Raw genomic sequence first — 27,657 nt, 5'->3', positions numbered from 1 at the left:
TTGGGAGGGGTGGCTTTGTTGGAGGAAGTATGTCACTGTGGGGGTGGGCTTTAAGGTCTCTTATGCTCAAGCTACAGGGAGTGTAGACAGAGTCCACTTCTGCTGCCTGCAGATCAAGATGTAGGACTCTCAGCTTTTTACAGCACCATGTCTGCCTGCACACCACCATGTTCCACCATGATGATAATGGACTGAACCGCTGAATCTGTAAGCCAACCCCAATGAAATGTTTTCCTCTATAAGAGTTGCCATGGTCACGGTGTCTTTTCACAGCAATAAAATCCCAAGACAGTGTTAAAATTGTATTTTTTATGAATTAGCTCACAAATCTTGGGCATCCTCTTTCAGTTGTACCCAACTGCCCAGAGCTGGGGAAATTTTCCTCTAGGAATCATTTTTGAAAAGCAAACACATTTTTATTTATTTACTTTTCATTAGTTAAACCCATGAGGAGTACAACATCACACAGATTCTGTGTCCACAGGTCTGTGTAGGAATACTGTTTCATAATTGGGCACGATCTGTTACAGGGGCCATATCACTTGGGCTTTTTCTGCTTTACCACCCTTGGTCACTGTGCTGTTTTTGTTTTTGTTTTTGTTTTTTTTTAAATCTACATCAGCACATTTTTGCCCACATAGAATTGGGTTTCATCTCCAGCATAACTTTTACATTTTAAGAAGAGCTGTGTGCTTTCTTTGTTTCCACTGCCATGCACCACAGCCTTCTAGGCATACCAACTTTCTAGAAGTTCTATTTTCAGCAGGCCTATACATGCTCTAAGAAGGTGGAAAGAGTCTAGAAAGTATTTTAAAGCCAGGTGTGATGACATATACCTGCAATCCCAGCATTTGGGAGGCTGAGGAAGCAAGACTATGTAGTTGAGGTCACAGTGACACTGTCCCAAGAAGCAAACACAAAGGAGGGAAAGTATCACAAAATATTTGGCAGGCTTCACCTGCTAGTGAGAGATGAGAATAGCTTCATAGAAGTTCTATCTGTTATGAAGTCCTACTGAACATTTGCCTACTAGGGAGTCCTGAAAGCACTTGCCTACTGAGGGTCTAGCTGCCTGCCATCCTAACTTGGAATCCTTGTTCCTATCTTGTCCAGTTGTGAGATTATATGAGGTAACATATTGTGATTTCAAAATATATCACTATATGATTTTATTTTCATAATATATTGGCATCATAGCTATCTTTGCCTCATTCTATGCTTATTGTGTACCATACTCTGCATCCTCCCCATGGGTGTGTATGGAGGAAGTAGGGGGAGGTATTTAGAAAGCAGGCATGACAGAATTCTTTCTTCTATGCTCAGTCAGGCTTCTTCCACGGCCATGCCATTTGTTATTTCTGATTCTCTGAATTTTTTGCTTTGGTTGGCTCCTTTGATCATCTCAGGTCTTCCTTAACTGGATAACTGGGAGGATCAGATTATCACATCCTACTTGCCAATCCCCATGCCAAAGTGAAAAGACTAGACATGAGTAAACTGGCCTTGATAGTGACACATCTCTACTCAAAATACTTGATGCTAGAACAGTAAAGTAAGCACTTCTCAAAGTAATCTGCTCTGCACAAGCATCTTAAGCATCAGCAAAAAACTGTGAAATAAACTTTTTCAGCAATCTAACAAAAAACTAGCAGTCTGAGAAGTGTTTTCACAAGGAAAATAACTGATTATCATAAGAACAATAAGCTTCACAGCACTTAAAATTTAGTTCCCTAGTTTGCCATCTTAAAAATGGGAGCCTCCCAAGCTGGGAAGACACTGAGCAGGAGAGATGGGTTGGAATGACCAGCAGCCTTCTCAGACAACTGTCCTGACTCAACTTGCTTCACAGTTCCCAGAAAGGTTCTGTGCTCAAGGTTTGGTCTCCATCTTACTTGGTTTGAGTTTGAGCTGTATGATTCAACAGCTGTATCCTTAGGGCAAAGGCTGGTTATAATTCCTGGGACTGTTTAAAGCTCTAACTACCAAAGGGGTATTTCCAGCTGAAGCTAATGAAAATGAGAGGAAAATTTGTGGAATGAACTATTTTATTTTAACAAGCTCTAAAATCTTCAACACCTTCTTAGGGATCCAGAAGTCAATGTATACAGGTAAGGCTGTACACATGCCCAGACCTAGGAAAGGTCCTAATCCTCACTTCCAGCTGACCTGAGGCTCTGTGCATTCAGGAAGTGAAAGCTAAGGCAGTTATAAACTGGCCTTAGGAACATTAAAGGTATATTAAAACATACATAGCCCCATAAAATGCTGGGAGAATTAATGATTCAAGGCTCTTAGGAAATATCAGTCCAATCATTAGCTGACTACCAATGTAACCAGAATCCAACAACTGCACATGATAAACAAATGACTTTACAGAATTAATCTGTCTTCAAGCAAAAAGTAGCAATAATGAGGGTGGAAAAAAGCAACAATAAACTGGGAGATGGGGCTTATTTATAGATGTAGTCTTTTTATAACACTTAGATTTCCACTTTTTTAAACAAGAAAAAGGTTACAAGACATAAAAACAAAACAAAACACCAAAACCTCAGCAGAAACTGTGGAAGGCCAGAAATAGGCTTCAGGAGAGGAGTATACATCAGAAATTTTATTTTTCTTTTGTAAATAAAAAAATTAAATTATGTACATATTTGTGGGTTTGTGTACATGAGTACAGTGCCCATGGAGGGTACAGGATCCCCTTGAGCTTTAGTAACAGGTGATTGTTAGCCACCCTGTGTAGGTGCTAGGAACTGAACTTGCATTGCATCCTCTACAAGCACAGCCCACACGTTTATCTTCTAAGCCATCTCTCCAGCTCCTAAATCAGATCTTTAAATCATGTTTTTTTTTAAAAAAAGCTAACGGAAACCACATAAATACAGAACATTTATAAAGAGATGTAAATGACTTTAAAAAAGAGCCAAATGAAAACTCTGGATTTGAAAAGTGTAACTGAGATGAGGAATTCAATAAAGAGATCAACAGCATTGGATTGGAAGGTTAAGTAATTGAGAATTTCCAGCCTAAGACTGAGAAAAAACAAGAGACTACTACTTTAAAGGCCTGTGAGAAACATCATCAAGCATAACATATCAGAATTCTGGAAGGAAGAAAAAGAAGGTACAGAAGACATCTCAAAATATATGATTGAAAACATCCCAATTTGATGAAACACATCTGTGATGGTTTGAATGATAATGGTCTCATAGGCTCCTCATATATTTGAGTACTTGGACCCTAGTTGGCAGAACTGTTTGGGAAGGATTAGGAGTTATGGCCTTGTTGGAGGACTGTGTCACAGAGCAGGCTTGGGGGCTTCAAAAGATTCCTACCATTCTCAGTGTCTCTATCTCTTTACTTTATGCTTATGGATCAAGCTCTTAGCTCCAGCACTAGCCTGTCTGCCTGCTGCCATGCTCCCCAACATTATGGTCATGAACTCTAACCCTGAAACTATAAGCTTAAAATAAACTTTTTCTCCCTTGGTCATGGTGACTTAATCACAGCAACAGAAAAGTAACTAAGACAGAAGTTGGTGCCAGGAGTGGGGACTACGACAGGCCTGATAATGGTGTTTTTGGAGGAATATGGACAACTTTGGGATTTTGACTAGAAAAGTAGTTGAATGCTGTTAGCAGGGGCTTAATGGGACATCCTAGTAGGCACTTGGAAGTCACTACTGTTAGGAGAAATGTGGACTCTGGAGGCCCAACTTAAGAGGTTTCAGAGGGAACAATATTAGCAACTGGGCTACCATTCTTACAATATTTTGGCAAAGAATGTGGCTGCTTTTTTTTTTGCCCTTGTCATAAGAATACATATGCTTGAAGCTAAAATGAAGCATTTTGGACTAATTTGTTGGTAGAGGTGATTTCAAGATAGTCTATATAGACTCTGTTGCATGGTTATTAGAAGTCACTCTTATGCAGGTCTACAATGCAAAAGAACAAGCAGGGCAAAAAGAACATAAAAAATGTACAGTGATAAGGAAAAGGAGCATCAAGAAATTTAATGATGGGGCCAAGGCCTGATGTGAAATGGAATTAAGAGAGTGGCACCCTCAGGGCAAGACTCCACCAAGCTAAGCTTCCAATTTGTAAAAAGGAAATGCCTGAGGAATTTTCTGCAACTAAAAAATACTAACAAGTTGAAGTTTATATAAATGTGATTTAAGGAGGGGCCAGCCTCTATTACAAGCAGTCAGCCCAAATTGGCAGCATTGGACATGTGGTTCTGGCTTTAGACTCAAAAAGGATAAAGGAAAGGGGTTATGGGATCTTCCTCTGTGGTTAGGAAAAGCAGCTAAGGCTGGGCATGTGGCAGAAGAGTCCCTGAATGGAGGTCCTAAGAGGTCACTGCATGAAGCTGTGAAAGCAAAGTCTGGTTTGTGTTGGAGACTCCAAGATGTTAAAGGTGCCAGAATCTTGAGATATCTGCCAAGTAGAGCTGCAGATATAGAGTAGAACTAGCCCACAAGAGAGAAGTGAATTGTATTCAGCAAATCTGGAAGGTTGGAGCCATCTAAGCCCTTCAATATCGGACATAGAACTACAGGACTTGGAGTTTGCTTTACTGGGTTCTGGTCTTGTTTTAGTCCAGCATTTCCTCATTGTGCCTCCTTTCCTCCCTTTTGGGAGTGGTAACGTATATTCTGTGTCATTTTATGTTGGAAATCTGTAATTTGCTTTTATGGGGGTTACAATTAAGAGATTACCTTGAGCCTCTGAAGAGACTTTAAACTTTTAAATTGTATTGAGACTGTGAAAAAAATATGGGGACTTTAGAAGTTTGACTAAATGTATTTTGCATTATGATATGGCTACAAATCTATGGGGGCTAGGGAGTGGGATGAGTTGGTTTGAATGAGAATGGCCCCATAGGCTCACATATTTGAATATTTGGTCCCCAGTTGGCAGAACTGTTTGGGAAGGATTAGGAGCTGTGGCCTTGTTGGATGAGTTGTGTCACAGGGGCAGGCCTGGAGGCTTCAAAAGTCTCAGAACCTATAAATGTTATCTTATATGGAAAAACAATTTTATAGACCTGATGAGAGATCTTCAATGGGAGAATGTTTTCACTATTAGAGTGGGTCATCATAGCATCTTTGTATGAGGCACACTGCTTTTCTTCCTTCCCCTTTGTAAGAGAGAGTCAGGAAATAGAGGCAATGAGAGAGTGAGGTCAAAATGCCATCGCTATTGGCTTGGAAGATGGAGAAAGGGAGCATGAGCCAAGAAACAGGTGGTTTTTAGAAGACAGAAAAGGAAACACAAAGTAAGGTCCTTTCTTGCCATTTCCAGAAGGAATCTCTTCTTGGCTCACAATTTGGGACTAATGTTCTTCAAACTTACAAGGTAAGAAATTTTATGTTTTTCATAATTTGTTAAGGTAGGAATGGGAAAACAATATATAACTCTTTACTATCCAATTTAAAAGACATTGAATAAAGCAATAAATCTAGACATTTGTTAATAAACTTCTAATATATACAGGTGTAATTTGTGTGATAATAACAGCAAAAATGGAGAAGGAAAATTGATGGGGCACACATGAAGCCATTTTATATACTACTGAAATTAGGTTGGTGCTCACTTGAATTAGATTATTTTAAATTAAGATGTTAATTATAATTCCCAGAAAATTCACTAAGAAAATAACTTGAAAAACAGAGTAGTAGAAAGGTAAATAAGACAGCATATTAGAAAATACCTAATACAAAATAAATCTGTAATGGAGAAGCAGAGAGACAAGGAGCAAGACACAGAAAACAAATGGTAATATGGCACTTTGGTCAACGTAACCACATTGACTGTAGATGAACTAAACATCCCAAGCCCAAATCAAGGATTGGCAGAATATAGTTCAAACAACAAGTCACAATAACATTATATCTATAAGAGCTCTTCATTAGATTTAAAGGACACAAATGAGGTGACAGTAAAAAATGATTGAAAAGAAAGATATATCATGCAAGCATAAACAAAAAAGGAGAACTAAAGTGGCTATGTCAGTATCAGCCCAAATATATACTAAGAAAATTTAATATGAAACATCTTATTATTATTAATGATAAAAATGTCACTCAATGATGTAACCTCCAAAAAAAGCAACCACTGAAAAACTGAAAAAAACATTGGAGCCAATTCTATAGTAACAGTTGAAGCCAACAATGCTTCCTCTTTCCTTACAAGAAGAGCAATAAGGTATGAGAAGACCTGAGCATTCATTATGTACTAACTGTGGCTAACAGCTATCTGCTGAACACTGGAGAGACTTCTTTTCAAGTGAATGTTTTCTGTGGGCAAATGAGGATAGACAATCGGTTAGGCCCCAAAACAAGTCTCAGTTAAATTTTCTAAGACAGTTAACTTAGAAATCATTAACAGAAGGAAACTTGAGAAATTCACAAACATGTAAATTAACTAGCAAATAAGTAACTATAATGGTTCAAAGGTGAAATAAAAAATAAATTCGTATTTTGAGACAAATGAAAACGAAAACAAAACATGTCATATGAGATGCTCCAAAAACTAGTTCAGAGGTTTATAGCCATGTGTGCCTTTATTAAGAAAGTCAGTTCTCAAATCATCAAAACTCTTTAAGAACACAAAACACAACTTAGAAAATGAGCACACTAAGCCTAAAGCATAAGACAGGGATTTAAACAAAGATGGGAGTGAACAACTTTATAGGAACAACAGAGAAAAAAAAAAAAAAAACAAAATAAAAGCTGATTCTATGAAAAGGCCAAGAAAACTGAAAACATCTAACTGGAGTGGCCAAGAAAATAGACAAAATTCCAACTACTACAATCAACTATGAAAAAAAGGGCCATAATTATGGCCCTCTAGAAGTAAAAAGGTCAGGAAGACACTACTACTTGAAATTCAATGAATTAGACGACTTAAATTGCAGAAATTCCTATAAGTACATAAACTTCTGAAGTGGCTTAAAAGGGAATGGAAAAATCTGAATACATGAATAACAAAACTGAATTACTAAACCATACCAGAGAAAACTCAAATTTCCCAAGAAGTAAACTCCCATTCTAGATGACATCACAGATAGCTCTATCCATTGCAGAGTAAAGGCATTTCCCACAAAGAAACATTCAAATTGTAACACTGCTATAGCTGGTGTGAACTTATCTAAAAATAAGGTATTTGCAGACTTATGAAGATGTGTTTCCAAAGATCAACATTAGAGAAGTTAGGATCCTGATCCAATATGACTAGCACTCTTTTTGGAAGACAAAACATATACAAAGGCATACAGGGAGAGTGCCATTTGAAGACACAATAAAGACTGCGATGACACGTCTACAGGCTAGTGGACACCAGGGATGCAGCCATTGCCAGCTGACTTCTGACAGAACCAGCACCAATTTCAAACTTCTAGAAAGAAAAAGGTTGTTGCTGTAAGCTGACTGCATTTTGGTCTTCTGTAACAGCTGGACTAATATATCAGCAAACACTTAAAAATATTAAAAAACAAAACACAAGAGGAGAAAACATTTTCTAGTTCATTCCTTGAGAGTAAAATACCAGAACATGGCAAAGGCATCAGAAGAAAAGCATACTAAACACTTGTATCTTTTATGAGTACCACAAAAAATCCTTAAAATACTAGCAAGCTGTCACGACAAAAAAGGATTTATTCAGGAATATAAGGTGAAGCTAACAAATAGAAAACAGCAATAGGCTGGGAGACAGCTCAGTTGGTAAAGTACTTGCCTTACAAATGTTATGATCTCATTTTGATCACCAGAACCTACATAAAAAGCCAGTCATAGTAGTATGTGCCTATGATCCCAGTGATGGTAAGATAGGTGGAGATAGGCAAATCTCTCATAGCTTGAGATCCAGCTATAGAGCAAACTTTCAAATAAACAGTGGGTAGCACTTGAGTACCAACACCAGTTGTCCACATGATCATCACATACACATGCACCTACACTCACATGTGCACTCCCCCATACAAACACTCAGTAGATTTAATACACCACCACATCAGAACAAAGGACAAAATCTGTATCTCAATAGATACAGACAATGCTTATGACAAAATGCTGTAACAACAGCAATCAGGAACCGAAGGGACCTTCCTCAACTCGTAATGGGCACATATGAAAACCTCACAGCTAATATTCTTAGTCTTAAAAAGTGAATGGTTCCCCTCTAAGATCAGGAACAAGACAGGGACATCTGCTTTTACTACTTCTATTTAGCACTGTACTGTAAGACTAGTCAAGGCACTGAATATGAAAAGAAGACAGAAGGTTGAGAAAAAAAATAGAGAGATTCTGTCCGAGGCCAACTTGGGGCCCAGCTGCTAATCTTGTGAAGCCCAACAACTTGGAAGGGTTGGTGAGATTGCTCTACTGATCAACCTGTTTAGCTGAGACCCATTCAGGAGAGGTTTCAGAAACTGGCAGCCTTCAGTCTGAGGAAATAAGATCAGCTGAGAAGTTGGCGAGTGCACAAAACGTGACCTGAGAATGCAAGAGAAGGAGCCACCGAACCAGATCACCAGAATCATAAGCCTACCATACACCGATTGGGAACAGGTAAGGCTCCATCTCCAGACTGGCAGATCAGGTCTCTATCCCCTAGGCCCCAGCCATCAGAGCCCCAGGGACCAGGCAGCTACCTTTCCCTGCTCCCTCACCCCCACAAACAAACCAACCCAACCCAACCCAACCCAACCCAACCCAAACCAAAACAACAACAACAACCCAGCCCCTGTGAACCCAACAACCACTGGAGCCATAAGCACACCCTGCACCAATTGGGAACAGCTGCTCCCTGAGACAGAACCCACTATAACAATGACTGGACTAAGCTGCTCCGGAGAAACAGAGTCCAATAGCACCAATTTGACCAAGAACTCCTACTGGACCAAGACTATCAATTAGAAAAGAGAAGCACCTTCAGACACAGATACTGCCTGTACCAAGTAGAGGAAGCGATGAGTATACGACACCAGTGCAAAAATACAGGCAACAACATAAAGACTTATATGACAACATCAGAACCTAGTGATTCTACATCTGCAAGACTTGAACATACCAAGGCAGAAGAAGCAGAAGAGATTAATCCTAAAAATGACTTCAAGAAGATGATAGAGGCCCTTAAAGAGGAAATGAAAAACTCCCTTAAAGAGGAGATAAAAATTCCCTTAAAGAAATGGAAGAAAAAAACAAACAAAAATTGGAAGAAATGAAGGAAAGCCAAGAAAAAGTAATTAAACAGATGAAGCAGTTCAAGATTTGAAAATTGAAATTAAGACAATAAAGAAGACACAAACTGAGGGAATGCTGGAAATAGAAATTCTGATTAAACAAACAGGAACTACAGATGCAAGCATAACCAACTGAATGCAAGAGATGGAACAGAGAATCTCTGACGTTGAAGACACAATAGAGAAAATAGATTCATCAGTCAAAGAAAACAGTAAAGCCAAAAAAGTCATAATACAAAACGTCCAAGAAATTTGGGACACCATGAAAAAAAATAGAGAGTCTGGTAATTGTTAAAAGAGTATGGAAGACCTTATTTTATTCAAGACTATCTCAAAAGGGGAGTATAAGAAACATTATATTGATAAATTTAGGTGCTGTTTAACCTTGTTCAAAGGGAACTCTGGGAGTGAAGAGGCTTTCCCTTGTCTCTTTCAAAACACGCCAGGTGGAGCAAGTCAATACACAGCATTCTTTCATGGCCTTCCCTTGTCTCTTTCAAAACACGCCAGGTGGAGCAAGTCAATACACAGCATTCTTTCATGGCCTTCTCATCTGTTCCTGCCTCCAGGTTCTTGTCTTGAGTTCCTGCCCTGAGTTCCTTTCACTATGGACCATTACATGGAAGTGTTAAGATAAACCCTTTCCTCCCTAAGTTGCTTTTAGTCATGGTATTTTATCACAGCAATAGAAACTCTAACCAAGACAGGCACAAAACAGACTATTTGAAAATTAGTTCTGATTCAAATTTTGTTATATATGTTACTGACAAATAAAATGGCAAAATATGATTCATACATCTATTAAAACATGAATAAAGAAGGATATTTCTGAGAATCTTAATGAAGCTTCATAGGGAATCCTCCAGCTCCCTCAATTATTTCATAAGATGTAATTTAAACAAGTCTTCCTAGAGCACTAAAAGAAGCTGCAAGGAAATGAAAAGCAACTACCTACAGAAGCTTTTTAGTTCATGAAGTGCTGTTCTGGACAAATCTGTTAATATTTCTTCTCACTTCATGTCATTTCACAGTGTAAGCTCCAGGACAGTCAAGTGGGACTATGAGATAAACACATCCTTGAACACAGGTAATAAGCCACTTGGTATATTTTCCTAAATATCTGTTCCTAAAGGACCAAGGAAATTGGAGATATTATTTGTCAGTTTCTGAAAATTTAGTTCTTTGTTGTTGTTGTTGTTTTTTGTTTTTGTTTTTGTTTTTGTTTTTTCCGAGACAGGGTTTCTCTGTGTAGCTTTGCACCTTTCCTGGATCTCACTCTGTAGACCAGGCTGGCATTGAACTCACAAACATCCGCCTGGCTCTGCCTCCCCAGTGCTGGGATTAAAGGTGTGCGCCGCCACCACCTGGTGAAAATTTAGTTCTTATGTCTTTGGTGTCACAATCTGTTTAAATAAACCAAATCAAAAGAAAACCTAATCTACTGAACACTGGTTAAAAATTTTTTTCATTGCCACAATGACATCAACCCCTCTTAACATGTTTTTATTTTACTCTTCTCAAAATATTCTCAGCTTCTAACTAATGCCATAATTTTAATATTTAAAGTAAATCTAAAATGTAAAAATGTAAAAGTTGCCAAAGGTAATGAAACAGTTTACACTTTTTTTAAAGTACATGTAACCACTTTCCATTCATACCCATCTCAAAATAGTCAAGAGTGAATTTTACTACAAGTATTTTAGGTAAAATTATTTTTAGTAAAGGTGATTTTTAATAGTTTAATTGGTTGTAATTTGAGAAGGTAATTCTGGAAAGATACTTTACTCTGTTAGTGAATCATTAAAGTTTTCTTAATGATGTCATTTGTTTCATATTAAATATTATGATCAGATACAACCAATGTTTTAGGACTTGTATGACACACTGTAGTCTTGGATAACCAAGAAATAACAGTGAAAAACCGTGATATGAGGAAAGGTGGATCCTGTGAAACAAGAACAAACTATAGCTATCTAGCCTTTAGACTCAGGGTGTTAAAAAGACAGGCATTTAGGTCCCGACACAACTGGTGTGAGGTCCTGACTATCTTTATTTTCAACAGATTTAAATAAATACTACATCATGCCATTAGCTGGTGTCTTCTGGGCTCCCGGGTGTTATTTTTTCTAGTGCTGGTATCTTAAATTTACCTTTCCAATGCTTACCTGATATGACCGGGAGGTGACCCTACCCCCCCCTCCACCCCCCCCCCCCAGCTCCTGAGCCTGAATTAATATCATTGTCTCTGTAGCCACAACGTCTGGTTATGCACAGGGCCAGAAGCCTAGTGAGACAGGTGTTTCAAGGCTGCAGGGTAGGGTGAGCAGCAGAAGGAGAAAGCAGTACTGTGCTGACATTATATTATTTCTGAAGAAAAGCATGCTCTGTGGGTCTTTCATTACATTTAGGGTGTTCCTTGCTGAATATTCACTTGAAATTAGACTTTGAACAGATGTAAATGCCATTCCATACAACCTCTGGCTCTTCATGAGTAATGTCAACTAATGCTGAAGGATTTTCCTAAAAATGAAAGACATCTTCACATCTTTTCTATAATTTCATTCATGTGTTTATAAATTCTGCTCATGATTTTGAATTTTAGGGATTTTGGGAAATATTTTTAACTACATGAAATAAATTACTTGAGAGGAAAAAAAAAGGTTCATACACCAAAGTTGTTTCCATTAACATTTCTTGATAACTCAAATCTCCTTTAGGCCAAATTTAGATAGAATGACAATACACAACATGCTGAAGACAGACTATCAAGGCAAGTGCATACTCTGGGTAAACTGAGACCACAGCATCCATATCAGAGAGTAAATAAGCTAATATATACATACTTAAAATTGTATCCAGCATGTAGAACACTATTTGGGTTAAAGACAATTAAAGAATTTGCCTTTTTTAGTCTTTTTCTACTACTATAATTTTCAGAAGTGGTATTTAAGAAAAAAATCTACAACAACCAAACCCTAGTTTTGACTGACAATGTCTTAGTATAGCATGAACTGCCTAAGATGCCTCTACCTTGAACTGTGAACTGTGCTGAAAAGGTTTAGTGAGGGAAACAACCTGTTTGAGTATTTTAAAAAGATATATTTAACAGAGAAACCAGGAACTTACAGCATTATTGGAAAAGTGGAGGGATTAGCTCTAGATGGTCCTGTAAGAATGGCCCCAGAACATGGAGAAACAGAACCATGTTGCTCTGCTTCCCAAGTAGGTGCTACCATGAACTGAACACACACTAGAGCAGTCATCACCCCTGCTGCTACCACTGAAGCTCAAGACCAGCTACTAGTATATATATGGGAAGAAGACAACTTTCCTTGGATTTGCTGGAGGAGTGAGAAGAGAGCACCTGCCTTACTTTTCCTTTGCCAACCATGCACAGATATATGGTTTAGCTGCAGAAGCTGATTAGCATCGAGAACTCTAGGGAATCTCAGACATGAGCCACTGTAGTGGGTAGCCATTCCAGCCTTGGCCTGGAAGTTCCAACCCCCATTGAGGCTTAGGTAACTGTCAGGCCTACAAGGCAGGGCTGAGAGAGGACGCTGAAGACTCAGGATCTTGATGTGAGGGAGCTCTTTGGTGCCTGGCCCCTGGACGCTGGAGGTAGACCAAGCAGAGTTCTCCAGAGAACACTGCCGGACTGCGCCATACCTTTGCCAGACCCTACAACCTACCTATCCCTTCATTTGTAAGTTACCCCACAAAATAAACCTCCCTTTTAACTACGTGGAGTGGCCTTACTAATTTCACCAATAAGCCTCCTCCCAAGTGTAGGAAATAAACTAGAAAGAGCTAGGAAGATTTGCCCACTGCCAAGCAATCTAATGTGACTGTGACTTTGGGAGAATCACAGTTATACTTGTCTACTTTGCCATCTGCAAAATGGGTATAAATGCTTTGAATATGTAATGTCCTTTATAGGCTTTGTATTAGGGGCTTTGGGCAAGCAAGCAACTGGATCATGAAGACTCTGACCTAATGAATGAATCAGTTCCTTGATGGATTTTTATGATGGCTTTACTGAGAGGTGGTAAAAAAGACGGCAGGCTCTAGTTGGAGGAAGCAGGTCACTGGAAGTGGGCAAAGGAAAGATGTTCCCTGACCTTTTACCTCTTCACGCTGGAAGCTGAGGTGAGCAACCTCTGCAATATGCTCTTGCCTCATACCTCAATGGAGCCAGATGACTCTGGGTTGAAATATCTGAAACCATTATTCAACATAAGTTCTTCAGTTGTCTTCTCAGACACTGTCACCATAAAAGAAATGGAATAGACCTAACAAAGGGTTGTGCTGAGGACATATAAAAGACGTAATAGAGAAACAAGTTTCCTTTGCAATTTTGAAGCCTTGGTTTTAGTATGGGAAGTCTGATACCCTTCTGGCCCTCATTTGTTTTGCCACCTGTGATCTTTTAGGATTTTTTTTTTTACGTTCTTTTTTTTCCTCTCCTTTTAAAAAATTTATTATATTTGTGTTTTAATTTTACACATCAGCATGGGTTCCCCTGTCCTCCCTCCTTCCGCTCCCAGCCCCCACCTTCCCCTCAGCCCCGCCCCTCCATTCCCATGTCCTCCAGGGCCCAGACTCCCCTGGTGATTCATTTAAACCTGGTGGATTCAGTACAGGCAGTTCCAGTCCCCTCCTTCCAGGCTGAGCAAAGTGTCCCTGTGTAAGCCCAAGGTTCTAAACAGCCAGCTCATGCACTAAGGACAGGTCCGGGTCCCACTGCCTGGGTGCCTCCCAAACAGTTCAAAGCTATTCAATTGTCTCACTTATCCAGAGGGCCAGCTCCAGCTGGGGGCTCCACAGCCTTTGGTTCATAATTCCTGTGCTTCCATTTGTTTGGCTATTTGTCCCTGTGCTTTTCCAATCTTGGTCTCAACAATTCACACTCTTACAGTCCCTCCTCTTTCTCGCCAATTGGACTCCTAGAGCTCCACCTGGGGCCTGGCCGAGGATCTCTGCATCCACTTCCATCAGTTATTGGATGAGAGTTCCAGCACGACCTTAGGGTGTTTGGCCATCTGATCATCAGACTAGGTCAGATCAGGCTTTCTCTTGACCATTGCCAGCAGTCTATCATTGTGGATTTCTGGGAACCTCTCCAGCGCTCTGCCTATTCCTGTTCTCATGTGGTCATCATTTATCATGGTCTGTTATTCCTTGTTCTCCCTTTCTGTTCTTGATCCAGCTGGAATCTCCTGCTCCCCTAAGCTTTCTTTCCCTCGAACCTTGACCTTCATTACTCCCACTGTCGTCCAGCTGTAGCACTCTTGGGCATATACCCAAGGAATGCTCAATCATACCACAAGGGCATTTGCTCAGCTATGTTCATATCAGCATTGTTTGTAATAGCCAGAACCTGGAAACAACCTAGATGCCCTTCAACTGAAGAATGGATAAAGAAAATATGGTACATATACACAATGGAGTACTACTCAGCAGAGAAAAACAATGACATCATGAGGTTTGCAGGCAAATGGATGGATCTAGAAAAAAAAATCATCCTGAGTGAGGTAACCCAGACTCAGAAGGATGAACATGGTATGTACTCATTCAGTAGGATACTAGATGTAAAACAAAGATGTCTAGACTGCTACACAACTCCAGGGAGGCTACCTAGAAAACGGGACCCTAGGAAAGACACAGGGATCACCCAATGACAGAGAAATGGATGAGATCTACATGAACAACCTAGGATTCTAGGATTTTTTTTTTTTTTTAACCTTCAGGCCCTGGTAGAAATCTCCCTTTCAAGATATCTTTGGTCTTAATTGTATAAAAATGAAGAGAATATGTGTACACTTTGGTAAATCATGATACTATCATTTCAATGACAAGTAAAGGAAGAAGAAATATCACTACTTAGCTGTCATAGTAAACAAACTATTACTTTCATTCTTGTTTTGGTCAACTTGCCTTATTTGTATCAAGACTTCTCATGTTAACCATCTCAAGTTCACTGACATTCACACAAACTGTGATAACAGGCTAGAGCTGGGTTATTCAGGAAAGGCTTGGTTATAAAACAGTATTTATATAAGATTTAAAAGAGAATGTCCCAAGAGAGTAAATTTTCATGTTATAAAAGCCTAAATCTACTTAAGAACTCCTGATGAGCAAGTGACATGGAACATTAACCTATAGGTAACATTGATCATTTAAAGTAAAGTAAACAAATATAGAAATATGAAGATACAGCTTACCTAAACAAATTATATATTTGATTATATGATATCAGGTAATTTTATAATAGAATAAAACCAAAATTCTGGGCCTAAGAAAGAAAATAAAATAACCATTATATCTGCAATGGTTAGCAACACCAGAAAATATTAGGTATAATATATCTGCATAAAAATGTTAGAATTATTCAAACTAAGTAGGGATACTGTTTAATCACAGGATAGCAACTCCTATTTACAGTAACTACAAAGGTTCCACACTCACTGTCTGTCACACTCAGCATCATCACAACCTTACAAAGTACCTAGAATGGGTAGCGTGTGTGGTGGTATTGTGTTGCCCAAAATATTGTGCACCCTAATAAATTTATCTGGGGTCAGAGAACAGACAGCCACTAGATACAGAGGCTAGAAAATGGTGGCACTCATGCCTTTAATCCTAGCATTTCAGAGACAAAATTCCCTCTGGATTTCTGTGAATTCAAGGCCATATTGGAAACAGCCAGGCATGGTGACACACACCTTTAATCCCAAGAAGTGAGCCTTTAATCCCAGGGAGTGATGGCAAAAACAGAAAGATATATAAGGCATGAAGACCAGAAACTAGAAGCATTTGGCTGGTTAAGCATTCAGGCTTTTGAGCAGCAGTTCAGCTGAGAGTCATTTGGATAAGGATTCAGAAGCTTCCAATCTGAGGAAACAGGATCAGTTGAGGAACTGCAAAGTGAGGTAGCTGTGGCTTGTTCTGTGTGTCTGATCTTCCAGCATTCACTCCAATACCTGTCCCAGGTTTGTTTTTATTAATAAGAACTTTTAAGATTCCTACTACAAGCATGCCCACCCTGACTGCTAACAAGGAGGCAAGGGTGACTAGCCTTTCCACCGGAGGAACACTGCACAACTAACACCCGTGAATGTGCATTTTCCTTCAATAGACCCAAGAATGGAATAAAGACATGGGAGGACTTGCAGGAACATGTGCATGCCAAGTGATAGAAATTTAAATCTTCTTGAAACAAACAGGAAATGTAAAGACTAATTTATTATCTACAATATTCTTATGAACATGATTATTCTTTACCTAGAATAGGCAACAGGCATTTCCCCAGATTATTACAAGTCTAATGGAGTCTATAGCATGAAGACGACAAAGTGAACATCTACTAAATTTTTTTCTTTACTTCTAACCTTTAAAAATGAGATTCACTTTGTACTCTTCTGGCTCATATTGTATTACAAAACAAACATCAAATGTAAATCTAGACCTCAATGCCTTGCTCTAAACACAAATAAGCCTGGGATAGTGAGTATTACAGAGTGTCTAAAGGCGGTGGACCCCCTCAGGCTTCAGAAAGTTGAAAAGGTATGGAAAAGCTAGAAAACTGTACATGTCCACTGCAAAAAATGATAGTGTAAACACTTAAAATTGATCCCATTTCTCACTCAATGGATAAGGGCACTTGCCACCAAGGTTAATGGTGATTCTCAAGGAGAGAATCAAGTCCTGGAAACCGTCCTCTTGACTACCACACAAGCATTGTGGCACATATGCATCCACCTCACCTACCCACTCACTTGAAAATACACACCATTAAATAAACAAATGTAATAAAGTTTATCCCATTTCTGTTCTTATCTAACTTCTTTCATAATGTTAGTAGAATCAGAATATCAGAGACAAACACAGCCTAAAGGTCACTGGTCTAAATCCTTTCATTTTAGTCATCAGAAACTTGATGTTCAAAATACTTTAGAAAGCTTATTTAGCTGGTTGAAAAGGAAGTCACATCTTTCAACTTTCAACATATTTTCTATGTGCACTGGTCAAGGAGGCAAACTCAAGCTTATAGCCACATTTCAATGCTGTTTTAATCTTTCCAGTAGCAAAAACTATCACAGAGTTATTAAAAAGTCATTTTTGTGTGTCCTGACTCAAGTTCTGAAAAACTATTTATGAAACTAAATACTATGTTTGCATTATGTTAATCTATGAAATAAACTGTAAACTTTAAGCACATTTTAAAAGTAATTTGTAATTTCGGGTGCTGGATTAAAACTTCCTTGGTGAAAGGTTAAAATTCTTATAATAATAACAATAAACAATCACTAAAAAGCTACCAGAATGAATGACTAAATATGGAAGTAATCTTTTTTCCCCATAAATGTACCTCATAAACATGTCTTACAGAGTCAAAGAGCTCTCTCAAGTAAATTACAATAACAAGAATTCTCCATTTAGCTTATATTAAAAGTAAGGAAAGAGAACACTAGTACTATGGCACATACAGAAAATACCTGAGTTCTATTGATACTATATTTTTACATTCAGTATAATAGTGTTATAAGTTGGCCTAAAACCTGAAATGTGCCCAGTTCTAAGATTTTGAAAGGGTGGGAAGGGCAAAGCAAGGCTAAAGAGAAATGAGATGCAGCTACTAAATGTGACAGGCACACTGGTACCTAGGGGGAATTTCTAAGAGCAGAAGACAGACACCTTTCTATAGATGTACATTGTATGTTTTAGAAGCTACTTACCTACCACTTTCTTGTAAGTAGCCCTTAGGAACTTACTGTATTGCCTGGCCAAAAATATTATAGAATCCATGACTACAGAGTAAATACATGCAATGAAGGAGACATGTAGTTTGAGCAGAGATAAAACTGTACTATTGTTTATGGCAAAGAATACAATTCATATAGAACTGGGAACAGATGAAGTCACCAAAGCAATATGAATACATAGTTTTTGGTGCCAGTCTTTTTATTCTAATTTAACTCAGTTATTATTATATAAGAGCCTGTTCTCCATAGAAAACTACTACTTATCCATACTACATAGTAAAAAATTTTAAAAACTGGATTAGTAATAGCAGAATATTTCATGTTTATAAAAATGTATACCCCTAAAATATTGTCTGCATGGTCCTCCTTTGTTTCTTCTTATAAAGCACTCTGATTTAAAAAGGCATTTACACAGTGAAATACAACTCAACTGTGTAAATGAAAATTGAAAAATGAAATTATTAAATATGCAGGCCACTGGTAGGAGTCCTGTGCTCCATTGATGGCCCCGCATCCATATGCACATATGAGCAGCACTAACTGGAATTAGTGGGTTATTCAAAAGAAGACATGCAGTTGGGATGAGGATATGTTGAGGGAGACAAGGAAGGAAATTGGGGAAATATGATCATACTTTATTGTATAAATGTATGGAATTCTCAAGAACAAATAATGTTTTAAAAGGCATTTCCCCCAAATTGCTTATTCTAAAATTTTAAATGATGTGCTAATTCTGTCAATAAAACTGAAATATTAAACCTACCATAATCTTTGCCTTATAAAGATCTTGCAAGGATCTGGTTGAAGTAGCTTGGCTGCATGGTGAATGGAAGCTGGCAGGTTCAGATATTACCTGGTATGTATGATGCAACGGGCCAGAGCCCAGGCTTCTGGCTCACATGGTCAAAGCTTAGAAACAACCGTGAAACATCAGACCTCTAATTTAAAATTTAAATATATTCTAAAGTCTGCATATTTACATTATAAAATGTTTCTTTTCCAATATAACACAGAAAGGAATAAATATAAGTTATAATTTACACTTACCCAAGTCACAGATTTTCTCATACTGAAATAACTATGTGACATAATGCATCTCTCTGGTTTAAATAAACAACGCAATCATTACTCTCCTGTAATCTGCAATGCCTTGAGGGAATTTTGTTAAAAATATATAGAGAGATATATATAGTGTATGAATATAAGCTGCAAAAAATTAAAAAGCTTGAGGTCATAATTTTTCACTGAAAAATACTTCAGTCTTTTCTCAAAAAGGATGAAAAGTGTAACAAGGACTTTTTTTTTTTACTTTTAAAATAAGTTGTGGTAGTTCTAGAAAAATAATTCTGTCTTAGGCAGCAGTATATACTCTTTTTAAGATGGGCTAGGCAGCTCCTCCTGTGCCATCTAGTTTAACCTGGAAGGAAAAGGGTAACTTCTGTAGTGAGTCTGGACAATGCACAATCAACCATTTAATGCAGTCAACAGGAATGAATGCAAAGACCTGCATGAGAGCATAGAAGGAGAAAATGAAGCACATAGAGTAAATTGACACAAAACAGAAGGGCTCAGCTAGATGTGTCTGGGTGCTATGCAAATGACACAGTATGGAAGCAATGGGGTTGGTTATAGACTTCTCCTGTGGCATGTGCTACATGCCATAAACAGAAACTATATCCAGGTCATTTGATGAGATACTCACAGAAGGATTGTAAGAAGGTTCCAGTATCACCGGTAATGACATTTTCCCTTGAAGATTCAATTTAGTTAAATAAAAAATCTTTTCCCCCACAATCTTTTCTTTCTTCATACGATGGACACCATACAGTCGAAACCTAACTGCATAGTTTCCGATCATCTCCGATTCAACGTGGTTAAATTTGAATGTTTCTGTGAAGACAGGGCATGGTCCTCTCTGGATGCTGGTTTTGGCTCTCTGTTTCTTTATAGGTAGAAGAACCAGATGTACCTGCCATGAGTTGCCACCTGTCCTGTTATATGTTGGAATGTCCGTGACAGCTGTCACTGTTACCAGAAGCTTCTGTCTTTGTGAGTCATAGTCAAAAGTCACATCCAGTGTGCCATATTTAGCTTCTGGCTCTGGATCAAAAGGTTTAGGAAGCTGTGAGGAGGATCCTTGAGCTGACATGTCCTAAGAAAAGGAAATTTAAATGTTTTTAGTTTTTAACCCTATGACTTAAACTAGCATGTAAATAAATGCCCATTTCTTTTAGAGTATGATATAAAAACAATTTTCATTTGCTGTCATGGAGAAAGCATAAGTATCAGTCAACTACAGGCCAAAGTTACCTTACTGGGCAGCATAATTTAAGTGGTAAAAGACTTTACAATGAAGACATCTTTTGAGTGGAATAGTCACTATCACAGTTTTGAGGAAATTGGATGTATATTTGTACAAACTAGAGTTTAATGTACATATTAATGTCTTTGTTCCTGATGGAGGAGTCTTTAGAGAAGAGTGAAGTTCAATGCTACAGAAAAATGTGGCTCTGTTTTCAAGGATGTCTAAAATGATTCCATCTAAAATAGAATATATACAGTAAAACTTAAGTCAGTAGAAACAGGAAAATTTGGGCTGGAGAGACGGCTCAGAGGTTAAGAGCACTGCTTACTCTTCCAAAGGTCCTGAGTTCAATTCCCAGCAACCATATGGTGGCTCACAACCATCTGTAATGAGATCTGGTGCCTTCTTTTGGCCTGCAGGGATACGTGCAGACAGAACAATGAATACATAATAAATAAATAAATCTTTAAAAAAAAAGAAAAGAAATGGGAATCCTGAATAGAAATGCAAAGGGCTTAAGACATTGTGCATCCAAATAGTCACTCTCCATACCATAGACCATGTTTATCTCAATTGTCAACCAGAATTCAAAACAACTATACTTTTTTCCACATTAATTGCCAATAACATGGCTAAATACACATTTCAAAAATTGAAGAAAGGCTAAAACTACACATGTTACTTATGACCTGGTCAGAAACTGAGACTATTTTAACAGCAACTGTCTCAAATTCCTGCTAGTCGAACTACCTGAGATGTCTGAGGATCTTATCCAGTTACTGACAATGCCTAAACCAGGTTTCTGACTTTTGAGCCACACACTTTGACCCTTCAAGTATTGAATAAGATATAAGTGACTTTGGATTCAGAACTATTGTGGCACTGAACAATGCTGACCTTGGTCTTCCTTCTCCTATTAGCTCAAAGGACACCCTTCCCAGAAGCACGCTGCATCCCAGAAGCTCTCTTGGATGTGCTTATGGTACAGTGTGGGCAGATGGAAGCACACAGACCTCCTATGAACATCTATCTCAACCTTGAAATGGAAGTGCTTGCTTTCCATTCTCTCTCCACAAGCAGCCACTCAGGTACTCTGTGGAATCAGTTTGAACCAAAAGAACAAGAACAGGGCTTTAGGGAATGGTAAATTCACATAAGAAGCTGGCCCTGAATGAGGCCATTATGCAAAGCCTTGCTTCTCTGATTGAGTGAAAGAGAAAGAAGCTTCTGAGTTTTTCAGGCACTTAGCACTATGTTCTAAGCCCCCTGTTAGCTTGGGGTAGAAGGCTCTTCTTCTTCTTTTTTTAAGCTGAGGATTGAACCCAGGGCCTTGCGCTTGCTAGGCAAGCACTCTACCACTGAGCTAAATCCTGTATGTGTTTGGTATATGTTGTATGTGTTTGATGACTGCTGTATGTGTTTGGTGTATGCTATATAAATTTTTTGTATGCTAAACATGTTTGTCTTAGGTTACATGTATCTGGTGTATGCACGTGCATGCTGGGATGACCTCCAGTACACACAAATACAGAGGCCAGAGGAGAATGTTAAATAGAGGCCTGTTCTACCATTATCCCTGTTCTACTTTATCCCTTTGAGACAGGGTCCTCCACCAAGCCCAGAGCTTGTCACTTTTTGATTAGGCTTGCTGGCCAGCAAACCTCAGCAAGCTTCCTTTCTCTGTCCTCAGCAATGTGGTTGCAGGCACACGTGGCCATATATAGCTTTAAATGGGTGCTAGAAATATAAATCCATTTCATAATTGTTAATTATAGATTACCAATGTATCTTTTGTATTTCAAGTTAATGTTTTAAAAATAGTATCATGGTAACAAGGGTTTTTAGAAAAATAAAAACTGTATATTGTCCTAAACAGCTATTTCTGGATTTTTTTCTGACACAGTCTAAGAATTCTTAGAAACACAGGTGGATACAGCTACTATTCACATTTTTCAAAGAGGCACTAAGAAAACAATCCTTCCCTTTTGGGGTGTTGGGGCTCTATTAGTTGCAGGAACCCTTCAATAGAGCTAGCTGATGACCTGTTATATGAATCCTCTGATGCATGATAGATATTACAGGGATATGAAACAAACTTGGAAAAATACAAATTTTATAGTAGCCTAGGCTATCAAAAATTCCACAACTAAAAACATTCATGTAACGTATACTTGATGTACTATATGAATGCATTTGAGGGTGCTATTAAAGACACAAGAGGGGGAAAAAACTGCATAGTGTTAACACAGCATGTACATAGCTTCTGAAATACACACAGCTGTGGTTACCTACAGATAAGCAAGCAGCTTGAGAGATACAGGCATGAGTCCTAAGGTAGCAACCTATAAGATATGCCAAAGATCCATGGACTACAAAGACTATGTGATGGAGTAAATGAGTACTAGGCTCACAGAGATGGAAAGCCCATGCTCTGCCCCGTATCATCTACAGGTTCTACTTAGGAAATACAGGGGAAATTCCTAATTGTTTCTCTGGTAGCAAGTTTCTCTGATTGGCAAGTTCCAGTGGAGGACAGGTATATTTTCCCTTTATCTCTCCCACAAACAAGAGTTTACTGCCAGCTGTGGGTACCACTTTTCAAATCTCAATGCTGGTCTTGGCTATCAGGTGATAAACAGAACTGCTGATAAGTAGACTGTGAGAAAGATGCACAGGTCCATACAAATCAGTGTGGGTTTGCCACCTATCTGTTCTGACATCCTATGCCATGTTGTGTTAATCTACCTTATCTTAATTTGCTTAACTTCTGTTTTGTATCTGAAGTAGATAAACACACACACACACACACACACACACACACACACACACACACACACACACTTAGGCATCTGGTTGTCTTATGAACATTTTACTTTGGTGATTAAGGCTTCTGGGACAGTTTGTCTTGTAGTATGTCCAGATGGCACTACTACAACAAAGAAATCCTTAAACAACAACTCAGTTCAACAAGAATGTACAGAGTAATGTGGCTGTTACTAACTCCTTTTCTGCACTCACAGGGACCTAGGTTGGAACAGAGCTACCTGCTTCTCTCTGAAACTAGCTTTTTTAAAAAACTTCCTGAAGAAGTAACTGTGAACAATGAATAAGATGACTAGGTGACAGATACTATTGTGGTCACTGTTATAATCCACAGTCATTGTTAAGTCAGTGGCTACCTATATGATTTTCAAACACACAAGTTCTCAAATGTGCCAAGGTGAGAGCACACAAGAAAACTGGTGGCATCATGACACATTAGGTTTAAAGTATCAATTCAACATTTTCTTCTAGGTCAGATACTATACAACGATACTAAAACTACTAGAAAAGTAGTTATAGTGTTTTTTAAATTATAGGAGAAAACCTCAAACTGAGAAATTCTGTCCACAGCTTAATCACACTGTGTATCAGAAAACTACCTTCATTATTTAGACAGCAGATACAAAGCTATCTGCACAGACCATGTCAGAGTGATAGCATTGGTGGGAGGAGGGAGGGGGAAGCTGTAGAAGCTTGCAATGTAAAACTTGTAAAGAAAGCAAATCCTACAGATAGTTGCTGCATGTGAGGCTTGGGTTACCTTAGTCTACATCCTAAGAATGAATGAGACAAATTCTTATATTACAAAAAGGCTTTGAAACTACAACTATTTTGCTGCCATTTTCACATCAGAAAAGTAACAAACAAAAGCAGCTAGCCACACTAAATTTAGGAAATTGTGAAATTTCACCAGTAAAGCTAACCAGCATTTGTTCCTTTCATACTCTGTGAAATGAAAATACAGTAAGATGTGAAAGGCTTGTGAAACACTGAATAAAATCTTAACAAATAAAATAACAAAAATAACAAAAAATTAGATAATAAAAAATCCAAAATAAAATGATAATAAAAAGCATGAAACATGAGCAAAAAGGCAAATCATTGCAGAAGGTTCTATATAAAGTATTTAAGAAACAACCATCCTTAGCTTCCATCTCTTTGTTGTGGGAAGGGTGTGGGATATAGGATGCATCAGCCTCAGTGAGTTTGTTTCCATATGAAAAGATACAGGGGCTGAGACACCATAGACCAATGTCATCAAGAGGAAAGTAACCTACAGAAAACTCTTACTGGCAACCGCAGGCTGCTTCTGCTTACTTCAGGGCTGAGGACTGCGGTGCTGTCACTAGGGACATCATCTTCATATCCTTTATTGTGAAAACTCTCTGCCTCGTGTCCTGTGCTTCCTTCACTGGGGCACTTGTTGAAAGAACACCGTGGGCTGTTGCTGCAGTGGGAAATCTCACACTTCCCATCCCCTATTTCAGAGGGTGTGCATGAGAGGTGAGGAGAACCACTGTCGTCTTGGTAAGGTGGTGGCTGCAGCTCATCCAATGGAGGTGTCCTTCTCATTCTCTGAATGCAGTTTCCTGACAAGGAGAAGAGTGTGGTCACTGTTTCCAATCAGCATCAGTCCAAAGTAACTGCAAATAACTTTAAAAAGTAAAATAAAAGCTCAACAGCATAACTGTTAAAATTCCTAAATGAGTTTCCTCTTTCCTCAGTTCAGGCACAGAAATAAAATCACCAGCTCCCCACTCTCCTCTGACCCAGTAAGATCATGAAAAAAAAAAAAAAAAAAGCCATTGATTGTTATGAACCATACAAACACATCTGATCCAAACTTTGTTTACTGGATCCTCTCTCCCCAAATATTCCCAGTGCCATGTATACAATTCCCTTGTAACCTCTCAAAAGGGCATGAAAGCATGGTGGATAAAACATAAGAATGCAAGCTGGGCTGTGGTGGCGCACGCCTTTAATCCCAGCACTTGGGAGGCAGAGCCAGGTGGATCTCTGTGAGTTCGAGGCCAGCCTGGGCTACAAAGTGAGTTCCAGGAAAGGTGCAAAACTACACAGAGAAACCCTGTCTCGAAAAAAAAAAATCATAAAAATTAAAGCACTCATTTAAAAAATATCAAATCCGTCATTCAAATAAAAAAAATTAATGCCTTAATTTTGAATTTACAAAGCTGATCAAAGACCTTAATTTTAAATAGTGTCTTTCCTATGAGTCTAGTACAAACTTTAAAAAGTCATCAAAACAATGCAGTTGAAGTTAAGCTAGAGAGGATGTATTAATAACAGCCATGTGGCAGCCAAGAAACTAAGACAAGTGCATGGCACAGTCCACACAGGGGAGCCTTGACCTCCCAGCAGTGACCCAGCTACCCCTGCCAACAGGTTCAAGTGGAAGGTTTCAGCCAGGGTGCCAGAAACGCTTCGGTTTTCCTGATAAAAGCAGGGATACTCAATTAGCATCTCCTCCTTTCTTCTTTCTGCTTGAGGTTCAGTAGCCAGCTTGGGTCTGAGAAGTGACAAGCATGAGAATGAAATCTGAGGATGGAGAAGCAAAGCAAACACCAAAAATAAACAAACAATGGCAGCAAAAACCCCCAAACCAAACAACAACAACAACAACAATAATAATAATAATAATAAAACATCAAGAGAGTCTGAATATCAGAAATATTATTCCCAACTTTGATGATCAAGGAAGACAAATTAAAACACCAAAGGAAACACGATAGCTTCATTTTCTGCATATAGCTGCAAATGCAACCTCAACTGACATAGTTTAATTCATTAAATAACTTTCCTCTCTCCTCTTCATTGTACTTCATCTGCCAATGAGTTAAATTAGATAGTAACTATATACCCACTGGTACGTAGTGGATCAAGAATTCCCCAGGTTTAAGTGCATATTCTAGAATGTGTGGGAACTTCAAGAAAATAAAATAAAAACTGAAAAATAGATGGGATAAAATAATAAAAAACAAAAATAAACTTAAAAACATGTATAGATCAGAAAGCTTTAGCAAATGAAAATACGATTCATTAAAAACAAATGAAATTGATAAATTGTTAGAACAGACTAGTTAGAAAAACTGGTAATGTAAGCTATTAATGTCAGGAATGAAAGAGTCTAGAATTTCCATTTCTACAGGCAATCACATGAGCAGGACAAAGTGTGTACTGCACTGATAGATGACCAGAGGCTAGAGTACTATGGGGAGAGTGCCCAGGAGAGTGGTGCACACAAGGCAGCTTAGCTGAGAAAGAGCCCTGACCGTGGTGCTGAAGTGCAGAAGGAAGCTAGCATCCACTGAAATCCATGTTGGGGTCCACCTCTAAGGGGGAAGTAAAACAAACAGATGCATGAAGCCAGAGGAGAAAGCCTGAGTACAGCCCAGGTTAATGTAGTCACATCTCGTACTGTAAGATAAAGGAGTTACAATATGGAAAGGAAAAAGACTAGAGATAACTCTTATGAGTTGGATAAGAATTAAAGAGAAAATGCATAGATACTGTGCTGGCTAGTTTTATGTTAACTTGACATAAGCTAGAGTCATTTGAGAGAAGGACGCTTCAATTGAGAAAAATATCCCAATTAGACTGGTCTGTGGGCAAGCCTGTTGTGTATTTTCTTTATTAAGTATTGATGTGGGAGGGCCCAGTTCATAGTAAACATGTGTGTAGCTGAGGTTTTCCTGGTCCTGCCCCACAGTCCTGCTCAGACCCAAATAAACACACAGAGGCTTATATTAATTAAAAATGCTTGTAGCTAGAAGTTTTCTCAGTCCTGCAGGTGCTGTGGGATGTTCTGTATGCTGTGAATGTGTTGCTCTGATTGGTTGATAATAAAACACTGATTGGCCAGTAACCAGGCTGGAAATAGAGGTGGGATAAGCAGAGAGGAGAATTCTGGGAACAGGAAGGCTGAGTCAGGAGAGCCGCCAGGGAGCTGCCAAAGGAGCAACATGTAATGGGACACAGGTAAAACCATGGAACATGTGGCAGCATATAAATTAACAGAAACAGGCCGAGTTTAAGTGTAAGAGCTAGTCAGTAGTTAGCCTAAGCTAATGGCCAAGCAGTTTTAATTAATTTAAGCTTCTGAGTAATTATTTTATAAGTGGGCTGCAGAACTACTGGGGCTTGGTGGGACCTGAAGAGAAACTTTCCAGCTACACATGTGCTGGTGGTCCTGGGTGCTATAAGAAAGCAGGCTGAGCAAGCCAGGTAGTAGAACTCCTTCATGGCCTCTGCATCAGTTCATGTCCAGGTTCCTGCCTGGCTTGAGTTCCTGCCCTGACTTCTCTGGATAATGGACTACATTACCCAGTTGTAAGATGGAATAACCCTTTCCTCCCCAAGCTGCTTTTGGACATGGTATTTTTTTAAAAAAGATTTATTTATTTATTATGTATACAGTGTTCTGCCTGCATGTATGCCTGCAAGCCAGAAGAAGGCACCAGATTTCATTATGGATGGTTGTTAGCCACCATGTGGTTGCTGGAA

General features: G+C 38.7%; 1 protein-coding gene across 5 annotated transcripts in view; it reads right to left on the bottom strand.

Annotated features, from left to right (window-relative positions):
- Positions 1-27,657, bottom strand: part of Syt14 (synaptotagmin 14) — a 160,187-nt gene that overhangs the window by 18,314 nt on the left and 114,216 nt on the right. For all 5 annotated transcript variants that reach the window (XM_036202927.1, XM_036202928.1, XM_036202930.1 and 2 more), the window contains 2 exons: positions 24,454-24,725; positions 19,711-20,160 (listed from right to left, as the gene is read on the bottom strand). In XM_036202927.1, the coding sequence (XP_036058820.1) occupies positions 19,711-20,160; positions 24,454-24,725 (722 nt within the window). The remainder of the gene's footprint in view (positions 1-19,710; positions 20,161-24,453; positions 24,726-27,657) is intronic.

This window comes from Onychomys torridus, chromosome 11 (assembly GCF_903995425.1).
Source record: "Onychomys torridus chromosome 11, mOncTor1.1, whole genome shotgun sequence".
Taxonomy (NCBI): domain Eukaryota; kingdom Metazoa; phylum Chordata; class Mammalia; order Rodentia; family Cricetidae; genus Onychomys; species Onychomys torridus.
This window is presented reverse-complemented; position numbering and strand designations above follow the sequence as displayed.